The sequence below is a fragment of the Staurois parvus genome, unplaced genomic scaffold, assembly GCF_062004578.1.
Source record: "Staurois parvus isolate SC_StPar_1 unplaced genomic scaffold, SC_StPar_1.0 ptg000316l, whole genome shotgun sequence".
NCBI lineage: Eukaryota > Metazoa > Chordata > Amphibia > Anura > Ranidae > Staurois > Staurois parvus.
In genome coordinates, this window is record NW_028318112.1 from 453,365 (window position 1) to 481,055 (window position 27,691).

General features: G+C 42.2%; 1 protein-coding gene across 3 annotated transcripts in view; it reads left to right on the forward strand.

The window, feature by feature from the left end:
* The window catches only part of LOC149457505 (retinoic acid-induced protein 3-like), a 321,697-nt gene that overhangs the window by 149,895 nt on the left and 144,111 nt on the right, over positions 1 to 27,691 (forward strand). For all 3 annotated transcript variants that reach the window (XM_089683612.1, XM_089683611.1, XM_089683610.1), the window contains exon 2: positions 1,945 to 2,009. In XM_089683612.1, the coding sequence (XP_089539738.1) occupies positions 1,945 to 2,009 (65 nt within the window). The remainder of the gene's footprint in view (positions 1 to 1,944; positions 2,010 to 27,691) is intronic.

Sequence of the window (27,691 nt, forward strand, 5' to 3'; positions counted from 1 at the left end):
ATCTAATGCTGATTTTGCGCACCCGTGCCACCCTGTAGCAGGTTATGAAGCAATTAAAGAAGTGGTTTGCGTTACGGCGCTGCGTTACTTTAACTGACAATTGCGCAGTCATGCAACACTGCACCCAAATGAAATTTTACGTCCTTTTTTTTCCCCCCATGAATTTAGCTTTCTTTTGGTGGTATTTGACACCTGCACGGTTTTTATTTTTTGCTCTATAAAAGACCGACAATTTTGAGAAAAAAACCTATATTTTGGACTTTTTGCTATTAAACATGTCCAGTAAAAAATTTTAAAAATCAAATTTCATCATAAATTTAGGCCAAAATATATTCTGTGAAACGTCTTTGCTAAAAAAAATCCCAATACATGTAAATTAATTTGTTTACGTGAAAGTTATAGAGTTTACAAATGACGGTATAGATACTGGAATTTTTTTTAATACGAATAATGGCGATCAGTGACTTATGGCAGTGATCAATGACTTATAGCAAGACTGTGGGACTGCGGTGGACATTCTGACACCTGGGGGGAACTGACTTGGTTTCACTGACATCCCCAGTGACACCAATACAGTGATCGGTGCTAAAAAAAGCACTGATACTGTACTAATGGAACTGGGAAGGAAAGGGTTAACATGTGGGGGCAATCAAATGGTTAACTGTGTGATGGGAGTGTTTTTCTTGGGGGCGGGGGGGGTGTGGTTCACTGTAAAGCACATTGATCGGTGGTATGGCTGTGCTCAACCATCCTGAGCAGTGTGACCAAACTGACAGGGAGGAGGGCTGTTGGTAAACAATGCAGCCCTCCTCCCTGTCAGTGATCACTGGTAATCACCGTGCGCCGCCCGGGACCTGGTGATTGACACCCGGGGCCGCGACTGGGGTCGCGGATAGGGCTGTCTCGTGTTGCCCTTACCCGGAAATGTAGAATCATGTGTATATACTTGATCCTGCTCACAGGGGCTGCTCTGCAGCAGTAAATGTACTGTGGACGGTCTCTAAGCAGTTAAACATGTATTTTGAACATAGTGTAGAGAAATTCTGTGGGCACTGCAATATGTAGGTGGGACTTTGTGTGGGTATGGCTTGAGTGTGGGGGACATAGGAGGCCCCATGATTTCTTAAATCTCGGGGGCCCCATGAGTTGTCAGTCCACCCCTGATACATTGCTCAGCAGGCCCGGACTGGGCCAAAAAAATAGAAAGGAAGGAGGGAAAGAATGAAAGGAGGGAAAGAAAGGAAAAAGGGAAAGAGAGGAAGGAGGGAAAGAGAGAGACTAATCTATACCAGACGAGGGTGCGTTTTTCCTATGCACCATCTGGCCAATTGATGGATCTAAAATATATAACCTTTATTCAAATATATAAAAAATTTATGCACAGCTGTAATTAATGCCTATTGGAGTGGAATGTACAACAATATGACTGGATACCATTGCAATTATTTACCTTACATCCAAATGACACCAGACCAAATCTAATACCATACCGTTTTTTAGATGAAGTGACGGCATACAAAGAGGCACTGTAGTTTGATCATAAGCCTATCAGCTTGAATATGTAATCTCTGTTAAGGAAATGGAGTTACAGCATGGACAAAACTAATTAGATAGTATAATCTATCTTGCTACAGATATGTAATACGGGAACACTCATCCACGGGCTTAAATTTCAGCCTCTCATGGATAAGCCCCATACGTCACCATATCCACTCAAAAATACCTCACTGTCTTGAGGAATGCAATGATGCACAGAATTTACCTCCTACAATTACAATTTGTAGAAATAAAAGTTGGAGCAGCTTGGAAAGCAGCAGGGTGTAAATTGTTTCATTCTAGATATTATTGAAAAATCTAAACATAAATACAAAAATGTGGATGTTTAAATTAAAATAGTCTTGTATATAATAACCCCTAACAATAATAATTTTCTGTTAATTATAGGTCCAGATTGTGGAAGGAGTTCTTTATCACGTTCTGCATGTTTTGATGCCACTATAGCCATGAAAGTAAGTATGATGAGCCAGAATGTCTGCAAAGAAAATTGGTCTTCTTTAACAAGTAAAACTCTCTATTACTTTGAAACAGATCACATAGAGCAGTACAGTACTAAAAAGCTGTGCAGAACATGGTGTTTAAAGTGAGATAACAAATCTCTCTTAGAAAAATGACTGTACCCAAATTAAAATTGATATTATTTTTTCAAACAGATTTCTTTTGGTGGTATTTGATCACCAGTGGGTTTTTAATTTTTTTTTTTATTATACACTGATTAAAAAGTCTTTCTTTAATTTTTTGAGCAGAGTTTAGCATCAAGTCAGTTAAACTCCTGGGATATTGATCTGGTCAGTTAAGTAGCAGAGGGGGTTGTTAATTCCATTAACACAAAAGCAACTGAAACTGATTAACAGATGGGCAACAATGAGAGGATCCCCAAAACAGGAATGGTTTTACAAGTGGAGGCCACTGACATTTTTTTCCATACTCATCTTTTCTGACTGTTTCACTAGTTTTGCATTTGGCTAGGGTCAGTGTCACTACTGGTGGCATGAGGCGATACCTGTACCCTACAGAGGTTGCACAGGCAGTCCAACTCCTCTAGGATGGCACATCAATAAGTGCCATTGCCAGAAGGTTTGATGTGTCTCCCAGCACAGTCTCAAGAGTAAAGTGCTGCGTAAATTGACGGCGCTATACAAGTACCTGTAATAAATAAATAAGAGCATAGAGAAGATTCCAGGAGACAGGCAGTTACTCTATGAGAGCTGGACAGAGCCGTAGAAGGTCCTTAAACTATCAGCAGGACTGGTATCTGCTCCTTTGTGCAAGGAGGAACAGGATGAGCACTGCCAGAGCCCTACAAAATTACCTCCTGCAGGCCTCATGAAATCTGTTTTTGATTGTTTGGTCAGAGACATTCAAGTGTGTGAATGTCTGACCAAACAATCAGAAACAGACTTCATGAGGGTGGCCTGAGGGCCTGACGTCCTCTAGTGGGGCCTGTGCTCACTGACCGGCACCATAGAGCTTGATTGGCATTTGCTATTAAACACCAGAATTGGCAGGTCCACCACTGGTGCCCTGTGTTTTACACAGATGAGAGCAGGTTCACTCTGAGCACATGTGACAGATGTGAAAGGGTCTGAAGGAGCCATGGAGAATGTTATTCTGCCTGTAACATAATTCAACATTACCGTTTTGGTGGTGGGTCAGTGATGGTCTGAGGAGGTATATCCATGGAGGGACACACAGACCTCTACAGGCTAGACACCCTGACTGCCATTAGGTATCAGGATGAAATCCTTGGACCCATTGTCAGACCCTATGCTGGTGCAGTGGGTCCTGAGTTCCTCCTGGTGCATGACCATGTTCAGCCTCGTGGCAAGAGTATACAGGCAGTTCCTGGAGTATGAAGGAATTGATACCACTAAATGGTCCCCATGCTCGCCTTACCTAAATCCAATATAACACCTCTGGGATATCATGTTTCGGTCCATCCGCCGCCGCCAGGTTGCACCTCAGACTGTCCAAGGAGCTCAGTGATGCCCTGGTCCAGATTTGGGAGGAAATACCCCAGGACACCATCCGTTGTCTCATTAGGAGCATGCCCTGACGTTGTCAGGCATGCATACAAGCACGCGGGGGCCATACAAACTACTGAGTACCATTTTGAATTGCTGCAATGAAATTTCAGCAAAATGGATTAGTCTGCTGCATCATTTTTTCACTTTGATTTTTGGGGTGTCTTTGAATTCAGTCCTCTGTAGGTTGATAATTTTCATTTCCACGAAACGATGGGGCATCCTTACGTTTTCTAACACATTACCCAGTCCATATCAGTATAGATATCCAGCATGATTTTTTTCCCCATTGAGATCTGGTGTGTTTTCAAAGTGTTGCTTTAATTTTTTTGAGAAGTGTATAAACCAAAAAGACTAAAAAAAAAAAAATGAGATATGTTTTATAGCAGAAAGTAAAAAATATTGGGTTTTTTTCAATCAAATTTCTTCATAAATTTAAGGCAAAATGTATTCTGCTACATGTCTTTTGGTAAAAAAAATTCCAATACGGGTATAGTAATTAGTTTGCGTGAAAGTTATATCATCTACAAATGATGGGCTATATACTGGGAAATTTTATCTTTTTATACTAGTAATGGTAGTCATCAGCAACTTATATTGGGACTGTGATCGTGCAGAGGACAATCTGACACTAACACTTTATGGGAACTGACTACCTGACACTGACAACACCAGTGACACTAATACAGTGATCAGTGCTAAGATACACTGTGCACTGGGTGCTGTTTTTACTAAGCAATGTGCTGGTTTTTACTCCCTGCTTTGCTTTACCAACACAGGTCTCTCTTCTATCATTCACTTAGCCAATTAGCAGGTCCCTGCCATAAATCATTGGTCGGGACCCGCTGATGAGCTTGTGCTGTAGCACAGTCAGGGAGGTGGGCACATGCAGTAAATAGCAGTAAATGTACAGTGAACAAGTTAAAGCAGTTAATCCCAACATTTCATATTCTTGATATGTGCCTGCTGTGTTATGTACTTATGTGAAAAAAATATCCCGCTCTTTTGTATTGCTTCTTTGCATGAAAGACCTTTTTGTTCCTGCCATGAGGGCACAGCGTGGTCAGTTTTCTGGCTGTGCTCAGAGTTAATCCCATGATCAAGCTTGTGTTGGCATCTTTCACCCCCCCCCCCCGCCCCACAGCCATTTGCATACACCCATCACCTGAGCTGGATGCAGCATCCAGGGAGGAGTCCAAGGAGTCAGCAGAACTTGCAGCCTCTGGGGCTCTCCACTGTCCACAGGTGATTTGGAAGAGCTCTGCTTCTCTGGGTCAGCAGGGGCTTGAGGCCAGGGTTCAATGGGAGGCAGATACCACTCGTAGGGGATTTCCTGGACTGGAGGAATAACCACAGGGATGACAACTTTGCTGTCAGCTGGGCAAAGGCCTCAGCAGATTGTGGTGGAGCCACTTTTTGATTGGTTCAAAGCCTTCCTTTTTTGTCTTTTTTTTTTTTTTTTGCCTTTGTGCCCTTAATTCCACTTCCCCGCCATGGGTGATTTATCTCCATATTGCATATGTACAACACTCGGTGTCCTATATCACCTAGCTAAACATTTGTAATTTCCACCACCTTCATATCTACAGCCCCATGTGCTAATCTAAAAATTTTCTTTTTTTGTTGCTCATCAAATGTTATTCCCAATTCCCTTTCCCATTTCTCCATATACTGGAGGGAAGTAACTTCTGTCATTACAGTAAGGAATTTATAGATTCGAGAAGTACCATGCTTCCCTTTCCTATGTGTGCTAAGTAATTGTTCAAATGGGTTCATATCCACTTTTGTCCTTAAGGGCCTAGGGAGCTTTACTACAAAGTGTCTTAATTGAAAATATCGCCACTCATCTAATCTAGAAAACAGTTCCTTCTTATTTTTCAGCTCCTGAAAGGAGGAAATTTCTTCTCTATTAATTATATCCTTTAACTGTGCGTCTCCCTTTCTTATCCAGTTACCCAACATGTTTTCTTTCCCTGGTGGGAAAAGATCTGTAGCCACCAACGGCATCAACATGGAGTTAAATTCCCATCCCATTTGTCTGTGCATTACATCCCAAATTCTTAATACATTTTGTGCGTAAGTGATTGTGCTTTCTGCCAACCTATGTGACAACCATACCATCTTATTCAGTTCTATCTCTTACTGTATTTTCTATATTTACCCAACTTTTCCCCAGTGCATTATGTGTCCAATCAAAAATGCGTGATAATACTGAATGATATCTCTTAAAATCCAGCACACCTACACCCCCCCCTTCTCCTTGTCTCTACACGATACTTAGTAACTTATTCTTGGTTTTTTATTCTCCCAAATATCTAATTTTTTTTTATTTTAAAATACATTCCCAGAAGCTATATAGGTAACATATGGAATTTATATAGGATTTTTGGAACAGTTATCATTTTTATCAAGTTTATTCATCCTATCCAAGATACGGATCCCACCACTAATTTATTTAATTCCTCCTTGATCTCATTTATTAAAAGGATATAGTTTGCTTTATATAGATTCTTAGAGGACGGGGTTAATTTTATTCCTAAAAATTTAAATTCCCCTTCCCTCTATGAGAAGGGAAACTCTCCTTGCAGTGCTTTCTTCTCAGTTTTCGGAACATTAGCATTTAAGATCTCAGATTTAGGCAGATTAATTTTTAAATTTGACAATTCTCCATAGTCTTTCATTATTTTCATTAGATTGGGCAATGTCAGCCTAGGATTAACCACATAGAACAACATGTCATCGGCATACGCTGCTACCTTATGTTCTGTCTCTCCTATCTGGATCCTTTTTATATCTATACTTTTCTTTACTGTTGCTAAAAGATTCTAAAAATACAAACCGCAAAGGCGAAAGTGGACACTCCTGCCTTGTTGTGCATCCTAAAGAATTCTGATAACGCACCATTGACCTTTACTGCTGCAGAGGGTTGACTATCCACTCTCTCATCTTGGGGCCTATCCCCAAAACTTCCATTATGTCTAACATAAATCCCCAATGTCTAACATAAATCCCCAATCCAACCTATCAAAAGCCTTCTCTGCATCTATGGATAAGATCAATATAGGGAATTTCTCTCTTGCTTCTTTGTATAAGAAGCAGTGATCTCAGCCCATTGTCTCTCCCTCCCAGGAACAAAATTCACTTGGTCTATATGAATCCATCCCGGCATTAGGTCTTTCAGCATAGGGTCCTTTTACATATAGTTTGGTGTCCGTATTTAGCAAAGAAATAGGCCTGTAGCAAGCACATTGGGTTCCATCGTTTCCCTCTTTTTTAATGATTGTAATATGGGATTGCAAGGATTCCTCCCTTATCTCCATCCCCTCTCCCAATACATTCATATATAACCTCAGTTTAGATATTAATTGATCTTTACATTTTTTTATAGTATCTCACAGTATACCCATCAGACTCCTCCCTGCTGTTGTACCCATCAGTGCCACCTGGATTCCCTCTTGCGTTATCGGTTTCTCTAGACATAGTAACTGTTCTTCTCCTAATCTTGGCAATCCCGCCAAGATAAATCTGTCTTTTTTTAAATTCTTTATCCCTCTTCTCTTAACATTATATAATTTTCTATAATATTTTTTAAATACATTTGCAATTTCAGTGGTTGAGTAAAGCAGTTCTCCATTATCATCTTTAATTTTCTCTATATAATTCCTTGATTTTCTTATTTCTCTGTGCTCATTGAATATTTCCCCGGTTTATTCCCCCACCGATATCTCTCTTGCCATCATATTAAATGTTCTCCTTGTTTCTTCCTCCATTAAATTACAAAGTTCCTCTTGTTTGTTAATTATACTCTGCTGAATCTCTTTTGTTCTCTTTTTATGTAACTGTTCTAATTCATGTAAGTCCCTCAGAAGCGTATTAATTTTCTCTTTTTCTTTTCTTTCCTTTTTTTTTTTTTTTTTACCCCATTCGCTTTCAAGATTCCCCTGATATATGCCTTATGGGCTTCCCACACCATGGCTGTCAAAACTACTTCAGTCTAATTTTTTCAAAATATTCTATTTCTTTTGTTATTCTCTGTTCCGTATCATGATCCTGAAGGAGTGTTTCATTTAATTTCCATCTGTTTAGCTAATTTTGCTCTTTTCCCCATAATAACTTCATTGTGACAGGTGCATGGTCTGATATTATTATGACTTCTATATTTACTTTAACCAGCGACTATGGTCCATCAATATATAATCTAATCTCGAATACGTTGCTTGTTCTGGAGAGTAGAATGTATAATCCCTATCTTTAGGATATTTAATTCTCAAAGTCCACCAGTTGACATTGATATAGCCCTCTTTGTATGGATTTCAGAGATTTACTCCCCGCTCTCTGCACGTGCGATGTTGTATCAATCTGGGGGTCCATGCAAAAATTAAAATCTCCTGCCACAATTAGTTTACTTTGTTCATTTTTCATTTCTTCCATCTGTTTATCCAATTTCTCCTGTGTCCTCCACCCTTGACAATACTTGCCCAGATTCCTAGTGTATTTTCTCCATCTCCTGTTTTATAGATCTTTCCAGACCTTTAAACATTTCTGCTATTTCTAGGCATCTGTGAGGTTTTCTCTTTATCTTCGGAGTTCTCAATAGCCACTTCATTTTCTAGATCTTCCGCTTCTATATTGTGACTAGTATTAGATAATTCCAAAGACAATCTGGAGCAATTACCAATTGTGTTTTCCATCTCCATTCTTCCAATTATTCCTTGTCTCTCTGGGGTTTGTCCCTCAATTTTTTTTTTCTTGTGAGGGTATATATTTTTTACTAGAAATTTTTTGGGATGTTTTTGCCGCTTGCTTTTCATGATGGTAATATAGTTTTCTAACTTTTTTTTCCCGGATAAACAGTTACTTCTGCGGAGTAAGTTGGGGTTATGGCTCTCAAGAGATAGTGTCCCTTTGTAATTTTTTTTTTTCTCCTTTCCTCTCCTTCTCCCCCACACTGATCCCCCTACTAGAGGTCTCCTTTTTTTTCTTTTTTTTTTTCCTCTTATGTCTCTGTGTAGGCTTCTTCTGGACCCCTTGGTTGACCCCCCCCCCCCCAATGAGCTTTAAACCATATTTGTCCGGTTTTTACGTTTTTAACTCACCATCCCCTGTAGCCCTTTGCGTACCTTCTCCACACCACCTTCTTCCACTGCAGTGGTTACGGATGGGATTCCTCACTTATTCAGGCTGTTAGCCCCATCAGCGACGGTGAGCTATTAGGGGGTTCACCTCCATGAAGTTCCACGGATCCTGGGCAGACTTGTAGTGAAATGGCTAGGTTCTCCTCTGTGCAGGGCCGGCCGGCATCTCTATATACCAGTGCTTTTCCACAGAGGCCACGTGACCAACTGACATCCACCGCTCCGGCCCCCGGTAGAGCCTGTCTCCTCTTCCACTCACTGGGTGTGTGGGAAGTAGGGTATTCTGTTTAGCTCAGCAAGAGGTCTACTGGAAGTCGACAGTAACACCCGAACATTAGATAGAACAAGGTATGTTCAGTGGCCCAATGCACAGTGTTATAGACCCATACCATGGCCATCACATGCTGGTTCCAACAATCCTGGTGGTCTTGCTCTAAAGTCCATGGCATTGTCAGGGTAATGAGGTCTGTAAGCACTTCAACCTAACACTGCTGAGGGTGATAAGGTGTAGTGTGTGACTTCAGAATGCTGCTCAGTCGGCAAAGCTCGGACAGTATCTGGGATTTAAAGTTTGGGCCTTGGTCTGATCGGATGCATTTCGGGCATCCATAAAGTTGAACCACGTGCCCCCAAAATAGTTTAACCGTGGTCACTGATGTCTGGTCCCTGGTTAGTACTACCACAGTAAACTTTGAAAAGTGTTCCACAAAGGTGAGTGCATAGTGAAACCCGGAGGGGGAGCTGCAGACTGTGAGGAAGTTAATTATCACCAGCTCAAAGGGTTCCAAGGTGATAATGGTCATTGAAGCAGTGTGTTGTGTGGTTTTTTTTGGGGTTTTTTTTGGGTAGCTTTATGCACAGTGCATGTGGTACATTCCTGGCATGCTCTTTACACCCATTCCGCCAGTTTTGGAAAATAGAAATACCTCTAAACCATCACTTGACAGAGCTGAAGAATGTGTGAATGGTGGACGACAATCTGTAGAATGTCCCGTGGGATACAGTACATTGTCTCTGGCCGGTTCCCCTGCCTTACCAGCATCCTCACTCTATCTGACAATTTTTGACAGTGTGAAGAGGGTGGTTTATACCACTGCAAGAGGAGGCACTAGATCATGGTCTTTCATTAGATCAGGGCCCACTCATTCAGGGTGTTGATCTCGACAGCCCCCTGACTGAGAGCTCAATTGTTGCCCCTGTAGAAGGAAGTTGCTTCTTGATCTGCATCTTCACCCAGGCTCTCCACTGGGTAGAGGGAGAGATCATCCACATGTCCATTAAATGTCCAAATTTGGGTTTGTAATGTATTTTGTATTTTAAGCAGGCTAAGCGGGTGACCCACCTCTGTTCCAGCACTCCCAGCTTAGCTGTTTCTAGGTTGTTGTCCCTGTAAATTTCAGATTTCACTCCAATGAGATACTCTGCAAAATTTTCTGTGATAGCTAACAGCTCCAGTTTAAAAGAGCTATAATTCTGGGGATAATGCTCGGTGGGGTGCAGACTGCAGCTCGAATAGGTGATCACTGTTTTGCATTCATTGTTCTTGAGCAAGGATAGCCCCCAGGCCTCGCAAACTCCTGTCAGTATATGCCTGGAAAGGCTTTGAGTAGTCGGTGTAGGCCAGGAGACGAGCAGAAGTGAGATTCCACTTCAGGGTGTCAAAGGCTTATTGACATTCTTGCCACTGGGCCTGGATCGATGGGGAGGACCCCCTTTCTTTTGGGTGGACTGTCTGCTCAGGAGCTGGATGAGACAGGTGGCGATCTGTGCAAAATTGAGTGAGGAACAGCTGGTAGTACACCACCAGTCTACGAAGTGTAGCTGGTGAAGATTTTAGGGGGAAGCCACTCCTGGACAGCTTGGACCTTGACCGTGTCCAGCCTCTACTATGTGTCCTATATATTGAATTTTGCACCATATCAGGTGACACTTGCTGGGCTTATGTTTTAGTCTGTACTAGGCCAGTCAGGTGAATACTTGGTCCAGGTGCTGTATGTAGTCTTCAAATGATTTGGAGAAAATTATGTCATCTAGATAGAGAAACAGTCTCAAAGTTGTAGTTCCCAAATACCTCTCCATCAGCCGTTGGAAGGTGCTAGAGTTGTTGCCCAAAGGGCATGTGGTTGAATTTAAACAGTCCCAGGAGGGTTATAAAAGCAGTTTTCTCTAGATCCTGTTCAATCACTGGGACTTGAAAATACCCTCTCACCAGGTCTAGTGTGGAGAATTATATAGCTTGACCTAGTTCCAAGAGTAACTTCTCCACCCTTGATAGGTGGAGGTCACAAGGGGGCCAATCAGACAGCTGTTTCCAGGTGACCACAGGAAATCATAGAAGAACTAAGTTCATCAGGGCTTCCTCTATTGTATTGCCTCTTTACATACTGCATCATGCCAGGACATAAAAGCACATCAATCCCAGGGTGGTGAATTTTTGTTTTGTATTCTACTTGTAAATACAGCCTGCCTATACTGGAGAGGTCAGACTTGTGCTGACATGCCCCTCATGCACAACTCTTAAATGGAAAGATTAATGTACTTCTGTTTCTCTGCCTCCTGCTGACACGTCCCCTGCAGTTGTTACCCCATCACTTTAAGTCCCTTAAACAGCTGAGAACAGAGTTCATGTGATCACTTAAATAAAAATATAAATACTTTAATTTTTTTTTTTATAATGTACACAAACCGTCTGCCTTAAATTTCTCTTTTAAACAAAGGGGTTGTTGTACAAGGTAAGGGTTCACATATACTTTAAGCTGCTTTGTGTGATATCCAGCTCCATGATTCCGCTGTTTTTATATACTATATCTAGTTAGGATACCTGTCCAGATTTGTTTGGGATAATCAACCCATGTATATTTTTACCTTATCGAAGGGGGAGGGGTTGTCACTGACACTTGGTCTCCCCCCTTTATTCCACACCTCCACGTGTGGGGAACCATGTAGCCTAGCACCTTCTGTTACTCCACATCCTTATGTGCAAGGTGCCAGACAGTCTCTCCCCCTGCTGTGGTTGTCATGAGAATTCTTTTCTGCGGGCCATAGACTCCCTCCCCAGATGCCAGAATTGAGGTGGGCACAGAGCCCTCTCCTTCACATGTTATGTCCTACTGGAGACAAAGAGCTCATCCCTGGTCGCGGTCCTGAAGTGGATGGAGGCTATTGCCAAGAAAATCCCAAGCTACACTTCAGGAGGCTGAGCCATGAGTTTGCTGCTCAGGCAGCCCAATATTTACTTGAGCTAGGGCAACCTGCCATTTACTTGAGCCAGGGGACAAGTGTCAAACTCTGCAATTTCCTGCTGTCTATTTGGTCCTGTAGCTGTGGACAGACCACACAGGTTCAATTCTTCTTCTGAGCAAAATGCCTCAAAAAGAACTCTCTCTGCCTCACCTCTCTCTACTAATCTGCCTTAACGCTTGCTGTATACTGATCATTGCCCTGTGCTGTTGGACAATAACTCTTGCTGTACCCAAATTACTGCCCTGCCTTAACCCCTGCTGTGCATTGATTTCTGTGTTGTTGGACATTAACCCTTGCTGGTCAGACAGCACCCCTAACCCTTTAAAGTCAAGAATGACTTGTGGCCTCAAACATAAACCTTGCCTTACTGTCTGAGTACCTGGACTTACCTCTTTTGGTGGCTGCATATCCCCCTGTAATTGTGCTCTGAGCCAGGGGCGGGCTGACAACTCATGGGGCCCCCGGGAAATAGGAAATCATGGGGCCCCTGTGCCCTCGCCCATACTCAAAATAGCCTATGAAAGGTACCAGGGACATCTCATGGGGCCCCCTACTGACCCTGGGCCCTCGGGCAGTGCCCGAGTGCCTAAATGGTCAGTCCGCCTCTGCTCTGAGCCCATTGTTATACTCAGATTGCTTCTCTGGGCATCTACCCTTGCCCAACTTTCTATCGGTTGAACCCTTCAACAAAGATAGTTGTGCCATGGGTCCTTAACCACTTGCCTACAGGGCACTTATACCCCCTTTCTGCCCAGGCCAATTATCAGCTTTCAGTGCTCTCACACTGACAACTATTCAGGCATGCAACACTATATATACAATTTTCATAATTTTTTTTCACACAAATTGAGCTTGGTGGTGTAGCACTACCCCCTTAGGGATTGCTGATGAATTTGGGTGCCCATATAATCCTGCATGGCCAGTCATTTAGCGTTTTTGCACACAAGCGTTCATCCGGAGACAGAAACCAGTCCTTAAGCTTTGGTTTTGGTATTTATTGAGGGGATTAGAACTTGGATAGGGTAAGGGGCTATAGGCTGCCAATGAGAACCGATATCTGAGGAAAACATCCTGAACTATTCACAGCTTTTCTCTGATACAGTCTGTTGGAGTGCTAGCCAGCAGCTCCTAGTTGTACCACCCCAGACCCTAGATGAACTCCTTTTCACCCAGCAATTTGGAGACTTTCTTCTTGAGCAGAGGATCTGGCTCATGTTCCTTTAAATAAGATGAACAGTCACTAGCAGAGGGCTAGACTGATTTCCCACCAGAGTGCTCCTTCCCCTATCCACCAAGAGGGTGCAGGTTTACTTAGATCCTCGCCTGTGGCGCTTGCGGGATGGCTGCTGCTACCAGGCCCATCAACTGGGCTGCTCTCCATCCCTGCTCTCTCAAGGAGCCAGCGAGTCCAGACCTTTCCTCTTCTTTGACTCCAGGCTTGCAGGCAGGCCCCATCCCATTAGGCCTCCTGGCAGCCTTCCACCTCCAGCCTCACATCTTCCTGCTCCTCTCTATACCTTTCCTTCCCCACTCCTGCTACTGAGCAGGCTCTAACACCTTTAAGAGAGTCCCAGCCCTCTGCCAAGCCTTCTGTTGGGGATTGGTTGCGTTTCCTCAAGAGTGCAGCCAGCCACTCCTCAGATTCACCCACTGCCTCCAGGTACCTCTTCCGAAATTCCAGGGGGGCTGGTCTGCAGAGTCTCTCAGTCCTGGCGAGAAAGTTACCCCTCTGGCTATTTCACCTGAGCTGCTAACCAGCTCCTAACAACCCATTAGGATCTAGCTCCCCCTATCTAAACTAGGAAAGTGCCATAGTGGTATTTAATCACCACTGGGCTTTTTTATTTTTTGCACTATAAATAAAAACATTTTTGAAAAAAATGTGTTTTTCTTAGTTTCTGTTAACATTTTTGCAAAGAAGTAATTTGTCTGTTACTGCTACATTTCTTCAGTAGAAATAACCCAAATCAGTGTACATTAATTGGTCTGTGTGAAAGCTATAGTCTAAAAGCTATGGTACCAATCATTGAAAATTGATCACACCTGATGTACTAATGGCCTAACATGCCAGGGCAGTACAACTACCCCCCACCCCCATTTACCCCCTTTTTTCCAAAGTATTTATTAAGAGGCATGGTGAATTTTTTGATGTTGTAATTTTTTTCCCCACAATTCTGAGGCATAATGAGTCCCTTTAAAAATGGCTTTTTCCACAAGTTGCGCAAAGGGTAAACAAAAGATTACCTGTGGTTTTAGTAGTGCAGTTGTCCACAGAGGAGAGCATTGACCCAGGCAGCAGGCAAGGATGTGAACAGCAAAAGGAATTGTCTAGGCAGCAGGCAGGAATATTGTCCATAGTCAGTACAGGAAGCAAGCAGAGATATTGTCAGCACAGCCAAAGCATTGGTCCAGGCAGCAGGCAGAGATGTGGTATGTGGTCAAGAGCAGCCAAAGGGGGTGTCTGAAAGTATGTGGGGGGCAGGAGCCTGACTATGGAGCCATTCAGAAGATCGTGGTGAGATCTCCCGCACCCCTGCTCCCCCAACGTCTAGCCATCCGGTAGTATGACCTACCATAACCAGGGAGGTGGAGTGATCGAGTCGTCTGTGGAGGCCCGTGAATGAGATCCTGCATTGGGGCTGTCAGCCGGGAGCCCTCGGAGTGCTGGGAGGAGGAAGAGCGGAAAGCCTCGAGAGCTGAGGCATGGAATATGCCAGGTGGACATGTGACTGGCTGCAGGGAGGCCCAGAGAGGTGCCGGCCGGAATAGGGGTGTACACAAGGTCTTGATCTCCCCCCTCTCTCCTCTCTCCCCTCCTTTTTTCCTCCCTCTCCTGATCTGCCTAGGTCTTCCTGTCACCCTTACCCCCCCCCCTCTCCTTGTGAAGGAGCATTAAATAAGACTGCAGTAGACTGGACCCTGAAGAGGAAAAAATAAAGAAAGACCTGTGTCTGAGAAGGAACCCCTCATCAGAGAGACTATCGGATCAAAGGGGCTCTTTTGCAACCCCCCTCCGAGCAGATCGACAGATGCCACTCCCCCCCAGAAGTGGAAACGTGAAAAGTCTACGAGTGAGAGAGTGGCAGAAGAAACAAAATGTAATATATGTTTAAATGAAGTAAATATGGACTGTTAATAGGAGTGGGGGTCGCATATAGGGGTCACAATGGAGAATATTGAGGGTCCCATATTTTCAAACAAATAACGTCAGGTTCCGGCCGGGGGCCTAAGAGGGAGATGAGGAGAGAAGATATAAAAAGATTATTACTAGTAGATATCTGAAATAGAGCAAAATTAAGAATAAAACAAAAGGTCCTATTTCAAGCTCAAGTTCAATTAAGAAATATATCCCCAGGCAAGACAAACAGACTCCCGAGAGGCAAAGTGGAATTAATGATAAAAGTGGGACAGAGAGCAGGAGTGGTGGGAGCCCCAGAAGATCCCTGGGAATGTCCATAATGAGTCAAAACGTGGAAGAAGCAGATCTAGAAAAGATAAATGTTTTGGATAACTTAAACATTTCTGCTATTTCAGTTTTGGTTGGTAAATGTGAATCTTTATCTTTTAAAGGCCTGAAACTATCTATAAAAAAGGAGATGGGAAAGTTACATAAAGATCTTGGATATGTACTTTCTAGAGTGGAGATGGAAGAAAAAACAAATAAACCGGCTCAAGAGATACAGAACTTAGGAAAAAAAATAGTGGAAATAAAAAAGGAACAAAGAAATCTGCTTTATAAATTGGAAGAGGAGAATAGGAATAGAAGATGCAATTTAAGGATATGTGGATTACCAGAGATCCCCCAAGAAGAAGATCTGTGGGAAACGGTAGAGAAAATGTTAGATACAATAACACAGATCTGCAGTAGAACCCTATAAAATTGATGGAGCGTACAGAATAGGAAAAATATATCAAAGAGGAAAAGAGAGGCCGAGAGATATTATTGTTAAATTCCAATATTATAGGGAAAAAGAGGAGATCTGGAAGAAGATGAAGGGAAGAGCTATTATAAAGTATGGGGAAATAAATGTGCAGATATTGCCGCAGAGACTCTAAGAAAGGAAAATATTAAAACCATTAGTAGATTAAATGAAGAAGCAGAACGTTCGATACAGCTGGGGGCTCCCAGCATGTTTGATCGGCTGGAAGAATTGACGAACGGCAAGATTAAAATTCCCTGAAGAGCTGAGAGACTTCTGCGAGAGACTTGAGTTGCAGAAAATAGATATTTTTGAGTGGGATGGGGGATGGGGGGAGTGAGGGAGGGAGGATTGGGCATCTTTCCCCCCTCCTACTCCCCGTTGTGGTGTTTTTTTATTTAATTTTTTTGGCAGGACGTTGGGGGAGGGTAAAAGGGAAAGAGGTGTCCATGATTAGAGCTCCACCCCAAAATGGAATCAAAAGTGGAAGAGGTCCACAAATGATTCAGATGCAAAAGAATAGCCTAAAAGGGGAGAGGGTGGGATGGGGGAAGGGGGGAAGGGGATGGGAGGGGGGTTGGTGGGGGGGGAGGCGGGGTGAAGCCTATGGGGAGGGGGTAGTTAGGTTAAGACTCTGCAATATAGTAGGAGATACAATAGTTTGGAGAAGTTATAGGGAACAAAGGAGAAGTTATGGACAAGAGAGGAGGAGAGAGTGGATGGAGGAAAAGGATAGGAAGAAAAGGGAAGAATGGAAGAAATTCACTTTGTGACTTTTATAATGTTAATGGTTTAAATAGCCCTGGGAAGAGATTTAGGATATTTAAAGAGATTCAGCATAGATTGTCCTCAGTGGTTTTTCTACAGGAGACACATTTGGGGCCAGAAACAAATGTGAAATTGAATTCCAGATAATATCCAATGTGGTTTTATGCAGATTCCCCAATTAGAAGAGCTAAAGGAGTGGCAATAGGTTTTGCAAAAAATATAAGGTTTAAATTGGACGATAGTTTGGTAGACCCTGAAGGCAGATTTTTGTTTCTGCTAGGGAAAACTACAAGAAATAGTTTGCACACTAGCAAATATTTATAGCCCGAATAAAAAAAAACAGAGATATTCCTAAAAGATACTCTGAAAAAATTATTGGATTTCAAAAAAGGAAGTTTAATTGAGGCAGGAGATTTCAATCTTTGTATGGATCCTCAGACATGACGTCTCCTGTGCAGAAAGAAGAAAGTAGATCTCTGAGATCCTTGAAAAAAATGATAGATCAATGTCAACTTGTACATATATGGAGAATTTAAGCATATGAAGGACAGAGATTTATGTTTTACTCACATGCACATGAGAAGTATTCAAGATTGGAATATATATTGCTGGAACATCGACTCCTTGAGTCTTTGGTCAAAGTAAAAATAGAAGTGATGTCAATATCAGACCATTCTCCTGTCACAATGCAACTACTATGGGGGAAGGAGCAGAAGGGGGGAAATGGTTGGAGATTAAAGGAGACACTTCTTCAGGCTCAGGAGACTGAAGAGAAAATTAAAAAAGAAATAGAGCAATTCTTTGAAGAGAATGATTTGGAGGAAGTGTCTGTGGCAATGGTGTGGGAAGCCCATAAGGCATATATTAGAGAAATTCTGATAGTGATAAGAGCAAAGAAGAAGAGAGAGAAGAGAAAAAAAATGAATACGCTTCTTAGGGAACTTTGTGAGCTAGAACAGACACACAAACATACAATAACAAAAGAGATTATGCAGAGGGTAACAAATAAAAGAGGAATTAAATTTCCTGGAAAAAGAGAAGAGTATTTAATAAAATAAGTGAGAGATATAGATGGGGAGACAGGCCAGGAAAGTATTTAATGAGAGCTCAGAGAAAAAAGAAAACTAGGAACTATATAGAGTAAATAAGGCATCCCAAAGGAGAATTAGTGTATTCAACTAAAGATAAATTGTTTAAAGATTATTATAATGACCTATATAATGACCCCACAGTTCTAGAAATAAAGAAGAGGTAGGAAAAATAGAAAAAAGACGGACATACTTAAAAAAGGCAGGACTACCGAAAATAAGTGAGAAACAATTAAAATCTTATTAGAAATTAAATTAGAAATAACGCAGGAAGAAACAGAAACGGCATTAAAGTACAATAGTGGGGAAAAGCCCAGGACTAGATGGATATACTGTGAGGTATTATAAAAAATATAAAGAACTATTAATACCTAAATTGAGGAATGCATTGGGTGGAGAGATGGAAATGAGGAAGGAATCCCTACAAGCACATGTAGTTCTCATACATAAGGAAAGGATGATACTCACTGTTCAATTTATAGACCAATATCCTTATTAAACACAGACACTAAACTATATGCAAAAGTTCTGGCAAATAGGTTAAAAGATCATATGCCAGAATGGATACACATAGATCAAGTAGGATTTGTCCCAGGGAGAGAGGGTAGAGATAATGGACTGAGATCATTGTTTCTCATACAAAAAAGTAGGAAAGAAAAAACCCCTGTGGTGGTTCTCTCGATTGATGCTGAAAAGGCTTTCGATGGAGTAGATTGGGGATATATGTTGGATACACTGGAAGTATTGGGGATGGGTCTGAGAATGAGAGAATGGATAAGGAAATTATATAGTCAACCCTCTGCAGCAATCGTGGTCAACGGGGAGTATTTTGGGAGGCAAAACAGAACAAGACAGGGTTGTTCCCTGTCTCCACTTCTGTATGTTTTGTCATTAGAATCTCTATTAGCTACAATAAGGAATAATATAGATATAAAAGGAATCTGGATAGGAGACACAGAGCATAAGGTGGCAGCTTATGCAGATGATATGCTGTTCTATGTGGGAAACCCAAGGATAACATTGAAAAATTTAATGAGAGCACTGAAAGAGTACGGGGAGATATCAAATTTAAAAATGAATCCAACAAAAACAGATTTTAAATCTAAATCTTCCAAATAGTGAGAAAATAGATTACAGGAGGAATTCCCCTTAGTTTTATTTCTAAATAATTTAGTTCTTTTCCTCGCCAAACAAACTATCTTCCAAGAACTTGTATTAAATGAATTACATACCTTTGTTAAATGAGATTAAGGATGAACTAAGGAAATTAGGATGGGGTACCCTGTCGTGGATAGGTACCGTATTTGCCGGCGTATAAGACGACTGGGCGTATAAGACGACCCCCTACGTTTCCTGTTAAAATATAGGGTTTGGGCTATACTCACGGTATAAGACTACCCCTCTTCCAACACACACCAAATAAAAATGAAAAAACATCAGATTTGATTTCAATATGGTATGCTATTTCAGTATGGTATTCCAATGATGGGGTGCTATTCCTCCCACTGACACCAATGATGGGGCACGATTCCTCGCTCTGACACCAATGATGGGGCACTATTTCTCCCACTGACACCAATGATGAGGTACTACTCCTCCCACTGACACCAATGATGGGGCACTATTCCTCCCACTGACTAATGATGAAAAGTGCCCCATCATTGGTATCAGTGGGGAGAATAGTGCCCCATCGTTGGTGTCAGTGGGGGGGGAATAGTGCCCCATCGTTGGTGTCAGTGGGGAGGAGGAATAGTGTCCCATCGTTGGTGTCAGTAGGGGAGGAACAGTGCCTCATTGTTGGTGTCAGTGTGGAGGAGGAATAGTGCCTCATCGTTGGTGTCAGTGGGGGGAGGAATAGTGCCTCATCGTTGGTGTGAGTGGGGGAGGAATAGTGCCCCATCATTGGTGTCATTGGGGAGGAGGAATAGTGCCCCATCGTTGGTGTCAGTGGGGGAGGAATAGTGCCCCATCGTTGGTGTCAGTGGGGGAGGAATAGTGCCCCATCGTTGGTGTCAGTGGGGGAGGAGCTGCTGCACACTTACTGGCCGCTCCCTCACTCGATTTTCGTGAGGCCGCTCAGCTACGCCTCCTCGCCGGTGATTGGTTGCCTGTGTGCCTTTCCAGTGCTGGCGCCCAATCACCGGTGAGGAGGCGGATCCGAGCGGCCGCGCGACCATCGAGTGGCCGAACTGAAAGAAGGAGCAGCCACGCTTCCTGGACTGGATCGTCGTGGGACTGGAGCCAGGTAAGGTACAGCAGCCCCCTGTACTTAGTGTCCCTTACGCCACCGCGCCGCCCCTCGAAAAAGTGCCGCCCTGACACCGGCGTATAAGACGACCCCCAACTTTTCAGAAGATTTTCATGGGTTAAAAAGTCGTCTTATACACCGGCAAATACGGTAGTATAAATTTGATAAAAATGGTGATCGTTACAAAAATTCTATATAAAATTCAAATTATACCAATTAAATTACCAGAAGTAAATTTTAGAACAATTAAAATTTCATAGCTTATTCTTGGTTTTTTTATTCCTCCAAATAAATCTTGTTAACATTTTTTTTTTTAATTAGAAATAAAGAGGTGGACTGGGAGTACCAGACTCGAAAAGATACTATAGCTTGGTAATAATGGTGAGAATTTTTGATTGGACACATAATGCAAAAGGGAAAAGTTGGGTTAAAATAGAAAATACATCAAGTCCCCTTGCTGGAATACTTTGGTCTGTGTAAGCTTACCCATTTGGATTATCTATGCTTTCATGCAATTCCCATTTACACCACATGAAGGCAACCTTTCATCATTTTCTCTAAATCCATCATGGTCCTGAAAATAATTTCCATGAATGTGTCCATGGTCTTAATAGCCCGTTTAAATGTAGAGAGAGGCACAACGGTTGGCTGTAGATGTGGTTTGTATCCAGGAAACCCATTTTGCATCTACTAAAGCTCCACGCTCCTCACACCATTTGTTTCCACATATTTTTATGTCCAATGGTCCTGATAAAAAATGTGGTTCTTATAGCAGTCCGCAATTCTGTCACATTCTCGCTGTTAACCCAAGTGTCTGATAGCAAAGGGAGATACCTGATCATTGTGTGCGAAATTAATAACATTACCTACACTATAGTCAACCTCTATGCTCCTAATGTGCACCAGATTCACTTTCTCAACTCTCTACGGAAAAAGGTGGCTAAAATTCAGAAGGGCTTTCTTCTACTCTGTGGAGACTTTAATGCTATTATAAATAACTCTAGCATCTAGATGTTTCACACCCCTCACAGCTTGAGACACTCTTTAGCTACTGTGCTTTCTGAAGTCAATCTGTATGATTCCTGGAGATGTCTACATGCATCTGAAAGAGAGACTATATGCATTACTCTGTACCTCACAAATCTTATTCGAGAATAGACCTTTTCGTGACGGCTATTCAACTACTACAAAATGTCTCCAACGCCGAAATCCACCCTATGACGTGGTCTGACCATGCACCTATTTCACTATGCATTGAGGAGTCCTTAAAATTTTCTCCAGTGTGTTTTTATGGCATAATGACATATCTATGAATTATAATCCTGCTTTTCATTCTACTCTTACTACAGCCTTACAAGAATATTTTGATATTAACTCCTCTCCTGATATAAATGTATTTAGTACATGGTGCGCTCATAAAGCATTTTTGTAGAGGTTAACTTTTGAAACTGGCATCACAAGCGAGGCGGGACAGGAATAAAATATTCTTGGACACGGTTGAGAAGATAACTAGGCTAGAACAACTCCATAAACAATCTTTATCTCCCACTGTACTGCAGGATCTCCAAAAAGCTAAACTTTAGCTTAGGACTATTATGGCATGGCGACATGCCTTAAATCTAAAAAAAGCTAAGACTACTTTTTACACACAAGGGAATAAAGCGGGTAAAATGCTTGTGAGAAACCTTGCTACTAGACAATCTAAATCCAAATTGGCATCCATTCTGGACCCTATGTCGAACAAACCTACCTATCATCCCAATAAAATAGCAGCTGCGTTCCGATCCTATTATTCCCAATTATACAACCTTAAAGAGGACCCTTCTACTCCTCAGCCGACCCCTGAGTTATTCCATAAATTCTTAAATACCCTACCACTACCTAAATTAATGCAGCAAAAATTGGAAGGACTCAATCAACCCATCCTAGAAAGCGAGATAAGTGCAGCTATCAAAGCCTTGCCTAAAGGAAAATCCCTGGGGGCGGATGGCTTTACTGCAGAATATTACAAGGAATTCCAATCTATTTTAGTACCTCACCTTAAAAGAACTTACGATGAAGCAGTGTCTACAACCACATTTCCACCTGAAATGAAATTATCGTTACTCTACCCAAACCGGGAAAAACTCCCGACTGCCCTCCAAAACTTCAGACCAATTTCCCTGCTAAATACAGACCTTACAATATATGCCAAAATCTTAGCAACTTGACTATTAAATATTACTCCTCTCCTCTTCCAAGCTGACCAAGTGGGTTTTGTAATTGGCTGGCAGGCTGCAGATGGGACTCGTAGGATTCTTAACCTGATGCATTTGGTTGAGGCGGTGTTCTTGGCACTAGATGCCGAAAAGGCGTTTGACAGAGTCCACTAGCAATACCTAGATGCTACTAAATTTGGTATTACTGGTACTATAAAATCCGCCATTATGGCATTATATACAGTCCCCTCGGCACAGGTATTCACATCCAATGCCCTGTCTGCTCCCTTTAATATCACAAATGGTACAAGACAGGGGTGTCCTCTATCCCCCATCATATTCTCGTTGGTGATGGAACCCTTAGCAACTGAGATTAGAAACAATCCACGGATCTCGGGTATCCAGGTAGCGTCCACTTCTCATAAAATTGGTCTGTTTGCAGACTGTCATCTTAACTGTCACTGATCCAGTGAATTCCCTCACAGGAATTTCAACCTCCCTACAGTCTTTTCGCGAAGTATCCTATTACAAACTTAATATCACAAAATCTTGTGCCCTCCCAATTGCCATAAGGCAAGGTCCTTTGAGCTTCCTTAAGGACAAATTTCCCTACGAATGGACCAATAAGAAATTGGACTATCTTGGTATCTGTATTTCAGCTCCATCCTCGCATACCTTTAAAAATAGTTTTGAAAAATTGTGTCAATCCACTATCTTGGAGATGCAAAGAATTGACAAATTCGAAATATCATGGATAGGCAGAATAGTGGCATTCAAGATGTTGATATTCCCTAAAATATTATACTACTTTTGAACAATCCCGATACTCATCCCTTGGACCTACTTTAATAAATTGGAGGCGGCCATAAAAAGATCCCTTTGGAAAGGGAAGAAACCGCGTATTCCGTTTGTCTGTCAGGGATCCCGGGTCCTCGGCGGTGTGCGCATGCGCAGATTGCTGATCCGTCCCAGCCGGTGAGCACAGAGTCCTCGGTGATCGCGGCGGCGGCCGCGCATGCGCACTAGCGATCGCGGCCGCACCAATGGGAGAACAGGGCGCTCTATTTAAAACTGCCCTGTGCATCCCCAAGTTGCCGCAAGGTCTTGTTCCTGTTCCTGTAAGTACGTTTCCTTGTTGCCAAACTCTGCCTGTTCTGATTTATGCTGACCCTCTCCTGCTCCGACCTCGGCTCGTTCCTGACCATCCTTCTGCCTGACCCTCGGTACCGCGCTGCCCGCTACCTGCTGAACCTGGCTTGTGACCCCAACCATTCTCCGCTTGCTCCCCCTGTACCACGCTGCCCGCACGATACCGACCCGGCTAGTCTGACCTCGCTCACTCCTAGCAGTCACCCATCCATCCCGCTCGGATCGGGATCTGTCATAAGGCCATCCCGCTCGGATCGGGATCTGTCATCCCATCCATCCGCTCGGATCGGACCTGTCATCCCCTTCACAGTAGGCTCATCCCGGGCACATACCCTCAGCGGGACCCCTCTGCCACCGTCGGGGGTGCCCAGGGGCACGACCTGGTTCCAGTCTTGCACCAAGTCCATCCCCACCATCAGGGGCCCTGGTGAAAAGGCAGACTGGGACTTAGTCTCTGCGTCCTGGGAAACCCCGTGCTGTGGACCACTAGAGATCCCGTTGGGCGGAGCCTGACAATGTCCCTTACCAAACATAAGTCCAAAGGAGGAATGGGTCTCCCAGTAATTTCTATGTATTATTATGCAACAATCCTAGATCAACTTCTGGTATGGTTTGCTCCTTCAGACAAATTAGGGGTACAAATAGAACAGAATGTAGTCCCTAATAAAGATCTACGGGCACTTCTTCTAGCTAGATCGGTTACTCCTAAGATATTATCTACCTACCTTCCATCCATCACTACAACACTGGAAGCCTGGATAACAGGTCTAAACACATTATCTAATTCATCCCCTAAACTTCAAATTAATATCCCACTCTCCGCATACAAACATTTCATTCCAAACCTTAATACTAAACCTTTATGGGACCTGGGTTACAACACTAATACCGATTATAGGAGGTTCTGTCCTGAGTAAAATTATTCCTGCAAATTAAAGGATTTCACGGAACCAGCCCAAAGACATGGCTGGACATAGACTCTAAGCTATGGCATACTATTACTAATCCCATTAGACTGCAAAAAGGAATCTCTTGGTTCTATAAATTTTTACATTATGACAATGACTTGGCCATGCTAAGTTGTGTGGGAAAGGGCTCTACAAAGATCCTTCACAAGAGATGAGTGGGAGAACGTCAAGAGCAGAAATGTGAGCATCACGAGATGCACCAACCATTGGGATTGCTCCCTGAAACTATTGCATCAAAGCTACCTTACCCCATACAAATTATCTAAAATGTACTCCAACGTATCGTCATTGTGTTGGAGGAATTGTGGCGGCCAAGGGAATATTCTCCATATCAAGTGGATGTGCCCTTGCCTACAGACATTTTGGCAAGAAATCTTTGCTCTTATTTTAAGGGTGATGGGCACAATATCTAATCTGACACCGGGTTTAGCCTTACTCAACATCACTCTGAACCTCTTCCCAAGTAAGCATAGAACTATAATAGGTCATATCTTTATTGCCGCTAGACTGGCTATTACCGCTAAATGGAAATCAACAAACGTTCTTTCCATTCCAGAAGTGACCCATAGAGTACAGACACATTACGTATGTGAGAGGGCTTTAGCAGTTACTCATCAGTCAATGGGGAAATTTGAAATGAAATGGTCCCGTTGGACTGAGATATTCCTGTCCAATAATTCTACTGTATAAACTTGAATGTGAGTTGGTTAATGTGTGCTCTGTTTAATTCTTCCCTTTAGGGTTTCCTTGTTTCACACTTTCTTCTCTTCTCCTTTACCTCCTGGCACCCTCTGCGTTTGGTTCCTTTTCTCTTATTTTCTAGTTTGTTTTATGTAGATTTTCAGGAGGTCAGGTTCAGGTGGGCTTGTTCAATCCGGTTTACTATGACAAATACTAGTACATTACTATGCAAGTACAGTATGCTAGATTTGTTACCATTTGGATTGTATATGTAATCTCTATCTACTGCAATTTATAGTTGATAAATATTTTGCTCACGGCCAACAGGCCATCTTATGTCTGCCTTAGCAACCTTAAGACTGTATTTGAGTTGTGGTGCTGAGCAAAGAGATGTATGTATCCATATCATATCTTCTATCCTGAACCTTGTATTTTTGTAATTTTATATAAAACTTTAATAAAAAAGATTTGAAAAGAAAATACATTAAGTTGTACCAATTTAAGTAGAATCGTATGGTTACCTCCACAATACCGAGGATTAGTAGATAAAACATTTAATGTGAACAAGCTTGTGCTAAGAGTGTGGGATGCTTTACACAAACAGATGGGACGGGAATTTAATTCGTTATTAATGCCCTTAGGGTTCAGAGTTTTTCCCCCCGGGTAAAGAAGGTATCACAGGGAAGTGGAGAAAGAAAGAAGATGCGCAATTAAGGGATATAATGGTGGGGGAGGAAATAGAATCACTTAAGGAATTGGAAAAAAAAGATGTTTTCAAGAAAATGGATGAGTGGCGTTACTGTCAGTTGAAACACTTTATAGGGAAGCTTCCAAAGCCTTTAAGAATAAGAGGATTGGAACCCTTTTGAGCATTTGTTAGATACACGGGGAGATGGGAAACACGGAACTTCTAAAATATATAAGATTCTCACTGAAATAAACACTGATATAAGGCCTCCATTTATAGAAAAATGGGAAAGGGATATAGGAATAACACTAGATGTGGAAAAACAGAGGAAAATGTATAGAATAATGCACAGGAATGTAAATATGAAGGTTGAGATGAATTATAAGTGTTTGGCAAGATAGTATATCACACCGAGTATGGCACATAGATTGAGAGGAGATAATTCACCTTTGTGTTGGCGTGGAGGTAGAGGAACAATGTATCATATATGGTGGGAATGTCCTAAAATCCAAGAGTATTGGGGGAAAATAGTAAGTTTGATTCAAAAAATGTCAGAAGTAGAAGTAATAAAAGACCCAGAGACTTGCCTTTTTCACAGTACCAAGCTTTCAGTCAAAAAATATAAAAAATCTGGTTTATTGTATTATTTGAACACAGCAAAGGGATTGATACCCAAGTTTTGGAGGAGACAGGAGGTGCCGAAAATAAAAGATTGGGTTGACAGGGTAGCTCAAATATGTAGATTGGAGGAACTTTACCATATGAATGAAGATAAGATAGAGAGTCACCATATAAGATGGAACAAATGGGATGAATTTAAAAAGTCAAAGTTAAATTTAGAGTTGATGGGTGATTAATATAGAACAATAAGATTTTTACTCTCTCCTTCCTTTGTTGAGATTGGGATCTCTAGAAAGGAATAGGAAATTCCAGAGTCGCGAGGGGGGTACTGGAGGGGTGGGGGGGGGGGAGAAGGGTGGTGAATAGGTAGGAGGGGACGGCCCGAGAGGGGGGGCTAAGATGAAAAGATTAAAGTTCTTGACATTGTGTTTGTTTTTATAAAGGATATATCTGTATAACTTGTTAATCTGAAAAACCAATAAATATTTAAATAACAAAAAAAACAGCAGCCAAAGGAATTGTCTTGGCAGAGAAATGGTCAACACAGCCAAAATATTAGTCCTGGTAGTAGGCAGGAACATGGCTTAGGGCCTCAGTCAGGTAAGACCTAGGTAGCACAGGGGTAGAGGCTTCATCCCTCCCAATCTCTTCAAAGCTTCCAGACTAACAGACCCTTTTCTGGGAATTACAAAACCCAGAGAAAAACAAAAACCAAAAACATATGTGAGACTCTTATTTTGAATCCTTCTACTACAGTAGCAGGGAAGATCAGTCCAAGCAGCAGGCAAAAAATATGGTCAATTAACAAGCTGAGATCAGTTCAGGTGGAAGGCAGAAACGTGATTGATAGTTCAGACAACAAGCAGAGGCATAGTATATAAACAGGCCAAAGTCAGTTCCAGAGCAGGCAGAGGTATGGTCAGTTTAGACAGCAGGCAGTGGTGTGGTCAAATAACAGGCTAGGGTCAGTTCAGGAGCAGGCAGAAGCATGAGGAATGTGAAGGCAATTGGCAGGAATTCAGAATTACATTTACCATAGTTAACTAATATTGAGAAGTATGGAAACTGCGGAAACAGTCACCTATGCAGAGGCCTGGTTGGGAAGCACACTTGGGACAATAAAAACTGGTGTCTCATTTAATCCCTCTTCTGGAGCACACCCGGCTTTTTTTTTTTTTTTTGCATCTTTGACCTTTCTCCGGGAGGGACTTTTTTGGGAAAATGGCATTGTGGAGTCTGCTCACTGCATCTAAGTGAATGCTTTCTGGTGGACCTCCATGGTACAAAAGGGCAGTGACAATTTCCTCCTGATAGCAAAGAAAGGTATCTTGGTGGTTTTGCGGTAGACCACATATGAATTATAAATGGATGAACTGAAAAGATAAATGAAGACTTTTTTTCAT